Source organism: Cygnus olor, chromosome 6 (genome assembly GCF_009769625.2).
Source record: "Cygnus olor isolate bCygOlo1 chromosome 6, bCygOlo1.pri.v2, whole genome shotgun sequence".
Lineage (NCBI taxonomy): Eukaryota > Metazoa > Chordata > Aves > Anseriformes > Anatidae > Cygnus > Cygnus olor.
In genome coordinates this window covers 15,923,302-15,938,686 of record NC_049174.1, presented here as the reverse complement: position 1 = coordinate 15,938,686, position 15,385 = coordinate 15,923,302, and the positions used below count along the sequence as shown (strand labels likewise).

The window sequence follows — 15,385 nt, the reverse complement described above, 5'->3', positions numbered from 1 at the left end:
TAACAAGGATTTTCTCTGCATATATGCACATCTACAAACAAAAATGTAAGAAAAACCTTTTGCATCATATCTGCCTAAAAATAGATTCTCTAATAATCCATTACCTAACATTCAACTCCTACTAAACAATTTTAATTTTTTTTTTTGGGGGGGCTAAGGCTACAGTGGTTTCTTGCTAGATTCCTCTTAAACCAAATGCGTGGTTTTGTAGATGTTATTGCTATTTAATTTTCTGGAGATAATACAATTTTTAATCAGCTTTTGCCATTAAATTCTGGACTTCATTGCCATAGTGGTACTATGTTAACAGCTACAAAAGTAAAAACATCATTTAGAAAGAAATAGTGAATTATTAAATGACACTACAGTGTTGCTACAATGAATGTGATAAAGTCTAAAATAAAAACTGAAATAAACATCCTTATTTCATGTTTCCTTATGGACTACAGTAACAGTTCAAAGTTTAACAGTTTAAAATAAAACAAAAACCCTGTCTCTGACTTGTTCCACTTACTGCATTCCCCCACATAATATAGCACAATTATACATGCAGATTAAAAATTTTTCATCATTCATTTTATAATAGATATGTTACTTGATACACATTATCACATTTATAATATATTAAAAGATTGCTGTATCACTAGGGAACAGCATTTTTTTTCTTAAATGGCACATATGTTTTACTTCTCAACTTAACTACTAATTGCTAGATCAGGTAATCTAGAACAAAAAAGTAATGCTGAAAAGTACCTCAACCATTTGAAGTGTCTGAGTTCAGTGAGAAGTAATAGCAAAAATACCCACTAGTGTCTGCAGTCCCATTTAAAAAAAAAAAAAAAAAAAAAAAGAAAAGAAAACAAAAGAAAACAAAAAGAAAAAGAAGCAATGCTCAATGATCCCTCTGTGTGTTCCAGATAGCAATCCACCGTGCTAACATTAGCAGTCATCAGTTCAAAAACATACAAGGCAGACTATGCACAGAGTCCCAGTTTCAGACAGATGCAGCAGCACAAAAACAAACTCTCACAAATAACACAGCTCGTGCTGCCTCCAGAAAGTACCACTCGGGCTCCCCTGGGAGCAGTCACTGATCCTTCCCCAAACCAGAGCCCCACATGTAGTCGCAATTAGAATTCAAGAAGCACAACCTATTAACAATTAACAGGTTTTAAATATATCAGAAACTAGGGTGGATTACAGCATGCTGGAAAAAAAAAATAGTATCTCTCTGTTGGAAGATTAATACTGCAGGGTAAACTGATCTCAGACTACTAAACAAAATTATCCTCTTCATTGCAGGGAGGGAGGGAGTGGGGAAGAGGGAGCAAATTATTTATTGAGGTATGTATTAGGAAATGACGCAGCGCACTTTGCGCAGTTGGGAGCACCGGTATTTAAAAAAACAGTTCTATATATATAAAAAAAATAGTAACTAAATAGCTACCACAAATTCAAATAAAAACTTGCACTATGCTGTTTATGTTAAAGAATAAGTGAATAAATAATTGGCTCTGGTAGCCATAAACAAGTTTAACAACCTTTTAGTCTTGCTCTCCTAGTTCAGTTCATTTAATAAAAAGTTAAATTAAAAAACATCTTTCCAACAAAGTTGGATATACTATTGTTTTGCAATGAGTTTTGACAATGCAATGAATTTTTGCAATTTTTGCAATGAATTTTTGACAATGACTTTTGAAGCACTTCCAAAATGCTAATGCAGCAACAGACAATCGAAAAGCATAGAAGAACATAGTAGCTAAACTCTACTGCACCTCCACCTCATTTTGCCCCCTGCAAACAGCCATATGCAGTCATCAAGAGAAGAACAAGAGCAGCACAAACATACATGGCGTTTCCCCCAAATATATCATTTGCATTTGATCCACGTACTTTTTCCTATCAGAAATTTTGCAGAACCAAGTATGTTTTATGTGTATTTGACAAATCCCAGTGACCTTGTCTTCAATATGCTTTCCCAGACACTCCCTAAACATTAGAAAACTCCACACTTTGCACTGAGCTCCATTCCCTACAACCTGCTGTGTCAAGAAACAATTTTTCTTCTTTAAGCCTGGCTCCACACAACTCATTTTTCTAAGGCCTGTACCACATACAAAATTGTATCTGTGTTGCTTGATCATTCTGCACATAGAAGTTGACCCATTCCTTGGAGCATCCTTGCTGCCCTTCTCAATTCTAACAAATTGGTACAAATTCTATTTAACTTTTCAAAATGCTTCATATATTACTCAGGGTGGATCAGAGCTGAACTCTGAGCAGATGTTTTTCACAGAATTCCATATCATAAACCCAAGTTCCCACTCCCAAGTGAGAATGGCCAACTCATAGCACATTATTTTGCATGTGAAGTTTTGTGAACTTTTCCTTCCATGTACATCACTTTATATTTATCTAGATGGAATTTCACCAGCCATTTCTTGTGTACGTTCTCAGTCTCATTACAATCTTTCACTTTTTTTTTTTTTTTTTATCTTTGTTCTTACTACCTTGAAAAGCAATTTCCCCATTAGAAAACTTCCTCAACTCAATGCTTAAGTATCTTTTTGGCTTGCACTAATCCTCTTATGCCAGGTTACTCAGTTTTCTTCAAAATCTTTGCTAAGGGGCTTTGTGAAAAATCTTTTGGTAATTCAAAATATCTCAGTCAAAACATCCTTACTCACATATTTGTTGACCCCTTTTAAACATGCTTGTAAAGAAGGTTTCCTCTTTAAAAAGTAATTTATGATTACAATTTCCAGACAGTTTACAGTATGAAGTGTCCTCTCATACTATTCTTACTAAGGTTCCTATTAATTTGCTTGGCAAAGATAGGTCATCTAATAGCTTACATTTTCCACAGAATGGATTTTAAGAACTTGCATTACATTTCACACGATTCAGCCCTCAGGTACAAAAGCAGTTTATATGAGCTGTTACACACTATCATCGGTAATTCATTTTATCCTTGAGTTCTGTTATAACACTTGCTAACAGAAACTCTCCCTGCCCTATTTTTTTTTTTTCATGGTATCACAGATTCTTCTTTTGTGCCCTTTGGAAAGCAATCCAGACTATACTAAGAGACATCAAAATAGGCACAAGAAGGAGGGGAAAAAATTGAGCAAGGGCATCAGGAGAACTTCTTCCATGAAACTGAAGTTCTTGTTATTTTAACATGTCTCTACACATAGCAGACAGCACAAACAACATCTTGTAAGCCTCAGAAATAACTGTACTGATCCTGATAAGAGGTAAGCTGCTGCAAACAGAAAGGCTGGGTATCATTTCTGAGCCTTTTGATTGAATAAGTTGACACTACATTGCAAGAAGAGCTACTTTTTGTGATATTGCAAACCCAGAATACTTTCATTATTTTTTGCTCAGGTGCGATCTCCAATTTAAAAGTTTGGATAAACCTAGATGTTATCTGAGCTGAAGCTTTTGGTGCTTGCCTAGTATCTAGTTAATAACAACGCAAGCTGCTGATAAAGTAGCAAGGCTAAATTGCTGGTTAAACATCTACACTTGTGATGGTGGATTGAACTACATTTGCCATTTCTACCTAATGACCTACTCTCTAAGCTTTCAGTCTGTTCCTGATCTATTTAGCTATTAATACATGGTAAGCAAGTGTCATACATACTATTGCCACCACTCCAATGAAAATCTACACCCAAAAGCTATCTTCTCATAACAGCAGCAATAAAGCCTCCGTTTCATGGCAGTGGAACTCAAGGATCTCCAAATCAAAGTTTAAAACTGTGACTGGGAATTTATGCCCTCCGCTCAGTTACCTTCTATCATGACAACTCTCAGGTCAAATCTAAAGTTGTCTGTTAGAAAAACATTTGTAAACAGAATATTGATAGGTGGCTATGAGAAATTTAATGAAGTATCACTTAAGAAACTTCTGTACAAACACTGACAGTGGCCCTAAGGCATACTGTGCTGTTTTACTCTGACAAAATAAAATTTTTAACCGTATGTAGAACTGATAATACAATCCAGTGCTTCCCTCTGGCAATCAAGGGGAGCAAACAGTGACATATATAAATTACCAATGCAGGGCAGCATCTAAACTAAATTCTGGGATTTTTCTAAACTGCTGGGCTACCCTTCTTATGAGTGTGCCTTTTAAAAAATATTATAAGCAAGTACCTAGGCAAACAGCAACAAACATCCTGCAGATCAGATCTTCCCAACATCCTTCTTGATCATGAAGCTGTGTGCTGACATGGGCTCATTCTGTGCTTGAGCTCAAACTGTCAGGAAAGCTGAGCATGCTGCTATCACGGAGAGTGGTGATATGCTGAAGTTTACCATCAATTCTGCCATATACCCACAGCCTTCTACCACAACAATACATATAATGATGACCAAAGCAGTTATGGAAGTGAATAGCCATACTCGACAGAGCACATAGTTAAAATGTCCAGCACAAAAATCAGAAAATTCAGCACTGCGATGCAACATTTGACATGATTAGCAAGCCCAGACTGTCAATAATCTGTTCTCTCCATGTTCATGATGCTTTTGTCACAAGAGAGAACATATTTCTCATTGGGCTAATGCTAAGAGTAATATACTGTTCAAGTGGACACTACACTGTTTCACTTTTCCTTCGTTATTTTGCATTACCAGGAACACCTGCTAAGGCACACCTCTTACTTTTCTTGAGGGAACTCTGTCAACAGTGCCCATGTATCAGCCCTGCTCGGCTAGCACAGAGCACGTCCCCAGAGATGTACTTCTATACGGTGAACATGCAGGTCTCCAACCCCAACCTCCCCACATTTCTATCTCAATGCTCATTGCAATGTTTTAGGGTTCAAAAAATCAGACAGATGTAAACGGCTAGTAGGTGAGCCAGGGGAGAGCTCTTTGTCTGCAGCTGTTTCAAAGATTTGTGCAAATATTTAAATTAGAATAGAAAGAATAACGAACTTGTGACATTATAGTTTTTTGCCATAATCCTGTGGTCTGAGGATTGCTCTTATCATATTTTGTTGCTTAACTACCTCTCTTTGTACTTGCACATCATGCATATATATATATATACACATAGCATGAAATTTGGATCTTACTGAAGTCAAACCCAACCATATGCAGGCTGCATTGAGTCCATAACTTTACCATGAGTGTCTTTGGAGCAGCATCTCTCTGTTTTGTTCTTTTTAAAATTCTGAGTAGGTGCCTTTTCCCAAGCTCAGAAATACATAAGCCTGAACTTCTTGCATTCACTGAGACAAGGCAGGCTGCAGGGACTAATATCTCCCCTCCCTCCCACATGGTTCCCAAAATACAGGAACAGCATTGTACTCTGAACACAAATGTCCCTGAATACAACTCCTCACTGTGTTTGCCTCTTCCCCTCTTGATCAATTTGGCAGCAAGCTCCAGCTTCCCCAAGGAAAACAGTGGCTGTGATAAGCCGTGACCTCCGCACACTACTACTAGTGAGGGAAATCAGCCTGAAGACTTTTTAAAGCAAAACAAAAAACTTGCTGTAATTTGATTGCTAACATGTCAGACACTACAGATACCCAGAAAGAGTTGTTGAAATAACAGCGAGTACTTAAAAATTAAAAAATAAATAAAAAGGAAAGAGAAAGCTTTGGAGTTTACATTTCAACATCCTTTTTAGTACAAGACGACCAAAAGTGCATCCAGAGCTGGGAACAACCTTTTATGTGTTAAAAGAGATGAAATATTAATAAATTCAGCTTCATCATTTTCCTTTTAGAGGTTACTGTTGAGCTAACTTTATTTTTGAAAATTCTACATTATTTCTGCCAGCATAGCTGCAGGGCTGGAACCCTGGGCTTGGGACATTGATTTTCTGTCTCCTGCCAGCGGCAGTTAGGCTCCCCTCCCTGCTTTACATCCACTCCTACGGCATAATGCAGAGTCCCTTAGTGTACTACCGTCTTGCTTGTTCCCCTTTTGAAGTCCAGCCTGCACAGGAAAATGAAAAGGGGTGATTCTCTCTCTGTGCCTGTATCCGCAATCACACAAAATACTGAAAGCAACATCTACAGCAATTTACAGATTTGTTTTAGGTTAGAAGAAACCATTACATCTGATTTCCTGAGAAATGCGTGACAGTTTCTCACACACTGGAGAGCTTCAGTCCTTCCTATTACAAAGTCTGACAATGTGTGGTCAACCAGAACCTTTTTTTTTTTTTTTTTTTTTGGGGGGGGGAAGGGGGGAACATGACCTTGATTTAAAAGTTTCCAACTCAGATAAATTTACGACATCACTGGGGAAGCAATGCTAATGATCAACTATTCCCACAGCCAACATCCACACCGTGCTGTGTCTGTTACAAACCACTCAATCTAGTTGTGCCTCACTCAATTAGATTAAAGGGCACCCTAATGTCTGAATGTGTAGGCACTTGTATACACTGCAATCAGATCAGCTCTTAACCTTCTCTTGGATAAATCAAATAAGCTGAATTCCTTAAGCCTCTCATTATAAAAGCCTTGATTCATTCGATAGTTTTTCCTCTGACTCCTCTTCAGATTTTCAATATGCCATTGAAGTATAGGCACTAGAAGTGACAACAGTATGCTCAAATACACTCTCTCTTTACCTACTTAATTAAATCTTATTTCTTTTAACAGGAAATGCATTCATCTTCTTTCCTCGGCATCAGCTTGGGAAGCATAGCCCTACATCTTTACTGACAGGCCCATTTATTCATCTTGTAGGCTAGCACAAACAATTTTGCTGTATTTTGACCTAGTCAGGGGGGCGGAGCCGGCTGAAACACCACCAACTCTGGGAGTTGGAGCAGAGGCTGCTTTCAGTTGGGGTTTCATTTAGAAAGTCTAATTCACAAGAATTTGTCTGACTGAGCTCAGGAGGCCAAGTGTGAATCCTGGCCTTCTCAGCAAAATTTTCTCTCTCCTAAACCAGTGAAAAATAGTTGCTTAGAATAACATAAACAAAAGTAAAAATGTTCAACACTGTCCAACTGAATTAAAACCAGGGATTTCCTGATCTTTTGCTCTTCTGTTAACCCTGTCTTTGCATTTCTTTGGCTTAAATCAAGAAAATCAAATATTAAATAAATAAGTCATGTAATTATTTTAATCTCTCCCTTCCCTTCTCCCTATATAATATAATATGATTAAGCATAGAGATCAAAAGAGAATTGAAAAAAACATCTTTTAATTCTCTTTTTACTATCATTTTTTTTCAGTGCTAGGACTATTCCCTCTTATTCCCTCTGCCCTTCCTTCCTTTCACTCATGGATATATTTATTGTACATTAAAAGTAAATTCTGGTTTAGAAAACAATCATTAGGAGAGCCTTAAAAAAACTGTTCTAAAAATTAAATTCCACTGCTGTTTTAGAAACTGTTGTAATTAAAAAATAAAAATAAAAAATGATTATTAAAATATTTGATGTCTATAGAAAGACAACCCAACAAAACAAAGAATTGGCAAGGCACCACAGTAAAAACTTCTTAATTTGGTCTCGGTTTCTTATAAGGCTTATCCACAAGTGAGGATACAGGTACATAAAAGGACTGAGTTTGCAAATGTGAATACCAAATTATGCTGCTGGCATCATTTAAACAGAGGATGCCCCGTTTAAAATAGATAAACTTATGGTAAAAAAAAAACGGTTAAATTTCCTGCTCTGGACAGGAGTGGAGATTCTTGTAGTTGAAGTAAATAAACAGAAAGCTGCTCAAAATGTTTTGGGACAAAAGCAGGGACAAAAGAGAATTCCCCCCCATTATGCAAATGGGAAACAAGGAAAAAAGTAAATACCTGAGGTTTAATGCTTTGTTTTATACTAAACTGAACCAGCTAAAAGAAATCAGCAGCTTCATTTTCAATGCATTCAGATTACTCCTTTACTACCATACAAGACTTTGCATCTGTAAGATGAGTTTTGAGGACTATGACAGACCAAAATTGAGAAAAAGAACAAAGTACAACCCCACTGGCTAAAGCAATACTTAAGTGATATTACAATTTCCCTTCCATTTGTGATTCTAGTGGCTCCAAAGTTTAACTGTACTTGTATTATTCCTCTCAAAAATGTGGAAAAAAAATATTTGCAACCTCGGAAAAAAAAAAAAAAAGCTGAAAGGTCTAAATAACATGTTTACAACTCTTCAAAATCCTCTGATGGAAAACGCTATATAACTGCTATTTATTATTAAGGCTGCTGTTATTCAGAACACTTGGCTATGTTAAGCTAAATGAAAAACACTACCAGCAACATCTTCCTTTCAGATGCAGAAAAAAATAAAAACATACTACTGTATGAGACATGCTGGAAATCAAACCAATAGCATACCCTGAGAGCACAGCTCTTCTTTTTACACTGTCTATTACCATCTGACAATAAAATAATACAAATAGGTAAACTAATATGAAAAATTACCTTTCAGTAGAATCCTGACAGAAGACTCAAGCCTAGGAGGTAGTAGTCAGAAAAACTTAGATAATGTGTGGGGTGAGCAAGATTCCTAATTCTTGCTTTCATCTTTGAGGATGCCTTTAGACCTCACCCTTTTCTTTTTGAGGGTCTGCTTTAAGTTTTGCTGGCAGTTCTCTTGTTCCCAGCCTGTTCCAGAACACCAATATCACATGCACATAAGAGGTATCCTCTTAGGTAGATTTGAATTTCTTCCACACTTCTGAACCATGTTAAGAGAAGTTAGAGCCAAATTCATGGCCTCAATCAATTCTTTGAACAGGAAAGAATAAGGACGCAGGAAGCCTAGTCTTCTGAAATCAATTAGCTTAGTTACCTTTCACATGCTAAAAATATGTATCTAAAAATTGATAAATTATATGTATATATGCATTTTAACATAAATGTATAAAATAGCTGAATATAAACTAGAATCAAGTCAGAACCGAAAATTTCTTATGTTAGTTGACAACTGTCATCTACTCTCCCCAGTAACGAATAAGGCTTTCTTCACACAAAAAAAACACAATAATGTGTCTGTCTGTTTTCTTAATCTTATCAGTACCACACACTACACAAACAATTTTTAAAATGCTTTTGATTAAAATAAAAGAACAACGCTGTATTTGTATAAGAGTCTTTACAAGAGAAATCCATTTCTAATCAAACCTGCCCTGAAAATTAATGCAGAATCAAAATCTTATTGTTTGTATTTGTTTGTAAATCTAAGTAAATGAGATACAGAGTAGGCAAAGGGAAAAAACTGGTCTTTTCTAATACATCTCATTCTCTTTCCATAGCATTAAGTTGGTGTAGCATATGAAGTTTGTACGTATCCACTATCGGATCAGACAGATTGTGTACAGAGAAGACCACGTTGAAAGCCACAGCTCTTGAAATGAGCCCTGCTCAGGTAGTTGAAATGGGCTGGTCAGGGCCTCAGACCTGCGTACCATCAGCTTTCAGGAATGCCAACAAAAGAGCTTTCATACTATGACTCTAAATTGCCATACACTATTCTCAAATCGCTGTAAAACTGAGTGCATTTAAATTAAAAGACTGGCAGCTATACCCACATTCAGAAAGAGAGAGTACAACAGCCATTAATTCTTGGCTAATTCTTGTCATTTATTAATTAATCACTTCTGTAATTCTTACTTTCTCATGGTGGGATGCAAGCAAGCTGTAAGTGAGGGCAGGAATACTGAGCAGGTACAGCCAGCATGCCACACTAGCAGGTGCTTCTGCATTCAGCTGACACATCAAGAATTGAGACTTTTCTAAAGGTGCTCTGGATTCTTTCTTAGGACAAGAGAACTTGTAATTAGAAACTACTGAAATCTCTATAAGCACAGTGGTGAAACACACGCTCCCCGTTTGTCTTAGACTGCAATTTTGCAACTGCCTGCTGTGAGAGGAGACATTTGCCTCACAGTCCATCTTTCTATGGTCTAATGTCTGAAATATTTATGGTTAATAATCTTCTTCCTTTAAACATCTTCCTTGTGTCATGAAGACACTACTAACTTAAGAAAGCAATTCAATGAAGATAAAGGCTTTTTGGCTACACCGTGTGCTGACAAGGAGAAGGAATACGTACTGTGGAAGCGTCAGGGAGACTAATTCCCAGCTTTCTGTAAAGACAGATGAAACAGGCAGCCAAGGAATTGATCTTCTGAAGGACTCAGGAAATGCTAGAATTTGTATGCAGAAACTGTAGTTCTTTAAGGAATTAGGCTGGTGACCTAATTACTTGTATGGACAATAACAGAAACAGTGGAACAATTCAGGAACCATTTTTCAAAAACCACACCATCAACACTGAACTCCGGTAAAGCGGTAGGAGAAGGCCAGCGTTCTGGGGGACATCTGCTTCTTGCTGGTGTGTGGCAATGCATTCACTCCTTAGAGACAAGGCTTCCTATCTGGCTGCTGAACTGGGAAGTTAAAGAACCAAGCTTATCCATCCAGATCCTGCTAGAGAAAATGCAAGGTAATGGGAATCTTCAAACAATTATTAATGTTTGAGGAGAATCACCTTTAAAGACTGTCTATTATTTTAGATAAGATTTTTTTTCCCGAGAATAACATGCATTAGAGACTAGAAACAAGTCAGAAAAATATTTATTTAGACTCTTATTTAGCAGAGAGTTGCTCTTTGAAGAGATTTCTGACAGGAGCTAAGGAACCTACATCTTTAAACTGAAATACCACAAACTGTAAAACCTGTCAAAGAGTGAGTGACAACTCCCTGCTTTTGGCAGCACTACTCCCTCCGGCGTCCCCCCCCACCCCCCCTTTCCACATACAGACTTGGTGTATCTTACCAGGTGTGTGCTTCAAGCTCAATCTTTTTTGAAAGTTTCAACAGAAATAGCTCAAGTACTTTGTGGGAAAAATACAACGCTTTGAATAAACATTTTTCAGGGCCTCCAAAACTAAGAAGAATCTTTCCAGAAATTCATACCACAGTTGAAAGAGGTTTCTGATGATTTGCATCAGAGCCATAGAAGGACAAGGAGAAATCCCTGGCTTGGTGTAAAAAGACTAAGGACACAAAGGGAAGGGACAGACACTGCCAGAGGAAAACTGTGTCACAGCAGCAAGAATTAACCCAGGAACACAGCAGCAGCAGCCTGTGCTTCCACAGTTCAGGCTTTATTATGGGGTTCCTGAACATCTTTTCTCTTGTGTAAATAACTGGGATAATATGTATTAGTCTTTTTTTTTTTTTTTTTCCCTCTGCCATTCATAAAAGGTATCCCTCAATTCCTCATATTGTAGTTTGGATGATTTTGGCTATGATCTGGAAAACATGCACTGTACAGACTACAGAATAACTGAAGGTAAAGGAGGAGCACTTCTAAGTTCTCCACGAAGGACCAGAGGAAAACCTGAGGAGCTTTGTGTGCCTGCAGTAACTATAAAAAAGGGCACATAAGAGGCCTGTAAAAAAAAATCTTGCCTTTTTTTTTTAAAGAAAAAAAAATCAAAACCAAACCAGACCAAACGAAACATCCAGCTACTCCACAAAACACTGCTTTTAAATTATTTACTTCAATTTCTTTCCTGTGTTGTTAGGTAATGAGATCAAGGTATTGCTCTTATGAAACTTCACCTGTTCTCAGGAGCAGAATATTTCTGAGGGAGATGAACAGAGCAGGTTCCGTTCCCTTGGCTCTGCACAGAAGGGAGAAGGGGAAATGAGAGCACAAGGACAGGCTGCATGGGACAGGGGACAGTAGGTAATGGCCTGGCACCATCCAGTTGGCTGCATCTGGAATCCGCTCCTCCTGTATACAAGCCTGAGCTCCAGTGTGTACTTTGGCATGGCAGCAGAGCGCTAAGTGGCTGAAATTCAGATCCTGCGAAGGAAACAGAAAGCTCCTGCACTGCAGTGCAGCGCCAAAAGCAAGAGAGGCTCTTGGCACGCAGGGTGAGTAGCGGGCGATATGAGGCACAGCGCTCTGATCTGCTTGATTAGGGGGCCCTTCAAATTTGAGGGAGAGCAAACGAGAACTAGAGAGGTAGCAACTAAAAATGAGGGACATAATTGAAAATGCAGAAGAGGAAAGAGCAAATTAGTCCCTGCCGGTAGTCTTCTTGGGTACAGGCCAGAGATACTTAGTCCAGGCAAGGCTAATGATGGAGAAAAGACAGAGATATCTGACTACGTTACCAGTCAGCTCCTCTTTCCCTTCCTGTAGCCTATTCCAGCTGGCTCACCTTCCCTGGCAAATGTAAAATACTTCTGGTCTGCTTTGCAAGGGGAGATCTGAACTCTAATGCAAAGACTCAGCATAACCTACTGGAAGAGAAATAGACTCTGAGGCAGCAACCAGGCCACATTAACCCATGAGTCCTCTAAACTATGAAGGCACAAACCAGCATTTAGAAACCAATTGTGGTCTAGTTAGATGGAAAGTATCTCACTAACGTGAATGCTACAAGAGATACTATAATCTTTGATTACCCCTGAGGCCATAACAAACTTGGAAGGAAGCATATGAATTGCTGATTATTTTCTATGATGATAGAATCTCAGAAACTGCTGATACTGCTTTTGTGCAGACCGATGGGTCCCTGGCCACACCACTTCAACTAAATTTGAATGAAGCAGTGCTGCTCTCATTTCAGGACAAGGTAGAATGTGCTGGAGTTTTCAGGGCCATTTTTTTTTCTAGGGACTATACACCCCGTATAGAGAGATACAGGCAGCGATCATTCAGTTTGCTTTGTAAGATGAAACTTTGCTTTCATCCATTTTAGCTCATGCATAGATATAACCTTCTGTGATGTGACCACAAAGCATATTTTCCTCATACAGTCCACGGAACGGATGACATAATAAAATGCATCAAGAATGTGTAGAGAAAGACTGGAACAGAAGATGAAGCTGTATGGTGAAAGCCAGTGAGTGTAAAATCCAAGATTGCATTATAATAGATGCACAATGGGGACCTAATTAAAACTGTGTGGTAATCTTACCTTTGATTTTCACTAACATTATATACTTGACTTCACTTTGAAGTCTCACAGATCTTAAAATGTAATCAACATGCAAGATGTTACATGTTAAGGAATCATTAGTCTTTTTTGCATGTTAAAGACCATCTGTATTTAAACAATACCTTTTTGCACAGCTTCTGTTCCAAATTGGAGGTACCAATTTGGGAACATCCTGGATCCCACTCTGCTATAAATAAAAAATATTCTAAGTCATACTAGCCAAAAATTTGATTCAAGCTATGCATTTCATGCAGAGGGGTACAAGTAACTGAGTAAGAGTTTACAGAACTTGATGCCAGGACTAACATGCTGTCCCCTTTGGATCTGTTGCTGCAGCACTTCTGAGAGCGCTCCTGTCTTTCCATGCACCAGCCCACGTTCAGGCTGTGACAGCCTGATCACACTTGTCCTAATCTGACAAAACTATTTGCCGGTGCTCCAAAAAGCCCAGGAAAGAACAGAGTACCTGTTCTGCAACACCCTGCTGCTTGGAGTCCTTCATTCTGCACTCAGAAGATCCTTCTGGCTGATGCACTGAAATAAAAAAAAAAAGCTCCCTAGCTGAAGAATAAAGGCGTGTATCCAAAAGAGTCAGTACCAGCATCCCCAACTAATTTGGCCTACATAATAAGCAAGTCCTAAGGAACAAAGAAAAATTCATTTGGAGCATGAATTGCTAAGTACTATACACACATCCACATTATTTTTAGAACTACTGCTGATTTATGAGAAACAGAAGGGAGGCATCTTAGACTAAATCACACAATTTTGTCAAGAAAATAAGATATACATAGGGTATTCTTTCCTTTTAAAAAAAATCAGGGTCTGCTCAGCATTTTATCTGAAAGTACCCCATGTGGAGAGGAACATGTGATCAGAAAATGTTCACAAAGAAAATGGCAACACTGATGTTTCATCCGTAGCACCACAGATGTTTTCAGAATTGAAAACTGTTAAAGTTAACTATATAAAAAGAGGATTTACCCCAGATTTTAAATATATTTCCATAAATAAAGGAAGTTATTTTGGAAACACGGTAGGGGGTGTTCCTTTAAACATGTTTCTATTTAATATAATTTACCTTATTCTTCATGACCTGGTAGTTGCAGTATCAAGCCCTTCAGCAGAAACTTTTCTTTTTCAGGCCATTGAAATTAAGTTAGAAATCACCTCCTGACAGGGTTTAGAAAAAACACCTCTGTATCTGGCTGCAACTGAAAAAGAAACAGGTTGATGCAGAGAAGTTTTCTCTTCAGACCACATTTCTTTATTCCACCTTCAGTGAACAGTGGCCCTGGCATGTGCTGGCGGTCCCCTCAGTCCTACCAAAGGCAAAGAGATTCAGAGTTGCATGCCAGAGGTGTCACTGTCCACAGCCCTTGACAAGTCCTCTTGTGAGTGATTAATTTGTAAGGCAAATGATGGTGTGTATGTGCATGCGTGTGGCAAAAGCTCTTCCAATACTCTGGTACTGCACAAGAAGAAAAATTAAGGAACTTCTGAAGACGCATACATCATGGGTGAACTGATTTTTGGTTGTGTTTACTCAAATTTGATCTTCTGGAAAAAGGATTTTGACTTTATTATATTTATTTATTTACACATCTCCCCTCCCTCTCCCCCCTCCCCCCCATTTGTATTTACTTGGATAAAAAGAAAAAAAAATAAAAACAGAAATCTACATTTGCAAAGGTTGTGCTAAGTTAAAAAGAAGGGAAATGTATGACAACTGGTGTTCACTGTGCCTGTCAAAAGATAACCATGAATGATTTAGTTTTCCAATGAGCTTTAAAGTCCATTATAAAAGGCTATTAAGGAAAATCAATATGTACAAGATAAATGGCAAAGTCTGTGAATTAGAAATAGTGTAGTGCTGAAATACTGTTCCTCCAAAAGGAGAGTTTAAGAATGTGGTGTCTGTGGTGCATGACAGTGTGATTTTGGATAATTATCAAGAATTCCAAGGGAGGAATAGAAGATATTTGCCAATGACCCCAGGCTTCTCTTTTAATAAAACTCATAGAAGTTTGGAGAGAAGTGGCAGGTGTGAAGGATAAACACTCTGGCAATTAGGCAAATAGAATGTAACCTAGATAAATGTAAGCTAGTGTACATAGGCAAAAACAGTCTAAATATCCAAATTAATCTGCCTCTAGAGGCTACAGAAGCTCAGAAATTCAATAAAAACACCAGCAAGCAAATAATGGTTGACTACAACCAGAGCATCCCTAAAGAAAAGGTTCTCCAAGACTTTATGTACACTTCTGTGAAAAAGCTCAGCTATAATACCAGTGCAATTGGAAAACAGATGAATCAATAACAAAATTTTCAAATGTATTAGACAAAGGAAAATGAATATGAATTGCATCATGCCCAGGAGATGAGAATGACATACTGCTGTCTTAAACTGTATTAAGTTTTGACTCC

At 37.9% G+C, this 15,385-nt stretch overlaps 1 protein-coding gene across 4 annotated transcripts in view; it reads right to left on the bottom strand.

Annotated features, from left to right (window-relative positions):
- LOC121072257 (zinc finger protein 385B) overlaps nucleotides 1–15,385 on the bottom strand; it is a 130,639-nt gene that overhangs the window by 40,999 nt on the left and 74,255 nt on the right. The window contains exon 1 of one of the 4 annotated variants that reach the window (XM_040561715.1): nucleotides 754–984. The exons of the other annotated variants lie outside the window; for them this stretch is intronic. Within the exon in view, the coding sequence (XP_040417649.1) occupies nucleotides 754–762 (9 nt within the window). The 5' untranslated portion in view covers nucleotides 763–984. Of the gene's footprint in view, nucleotides 1–753; nucleotides 985–15,385 lie in introns of those variants that run through there. 4 annotated transcript variants of the gene reach the window in all.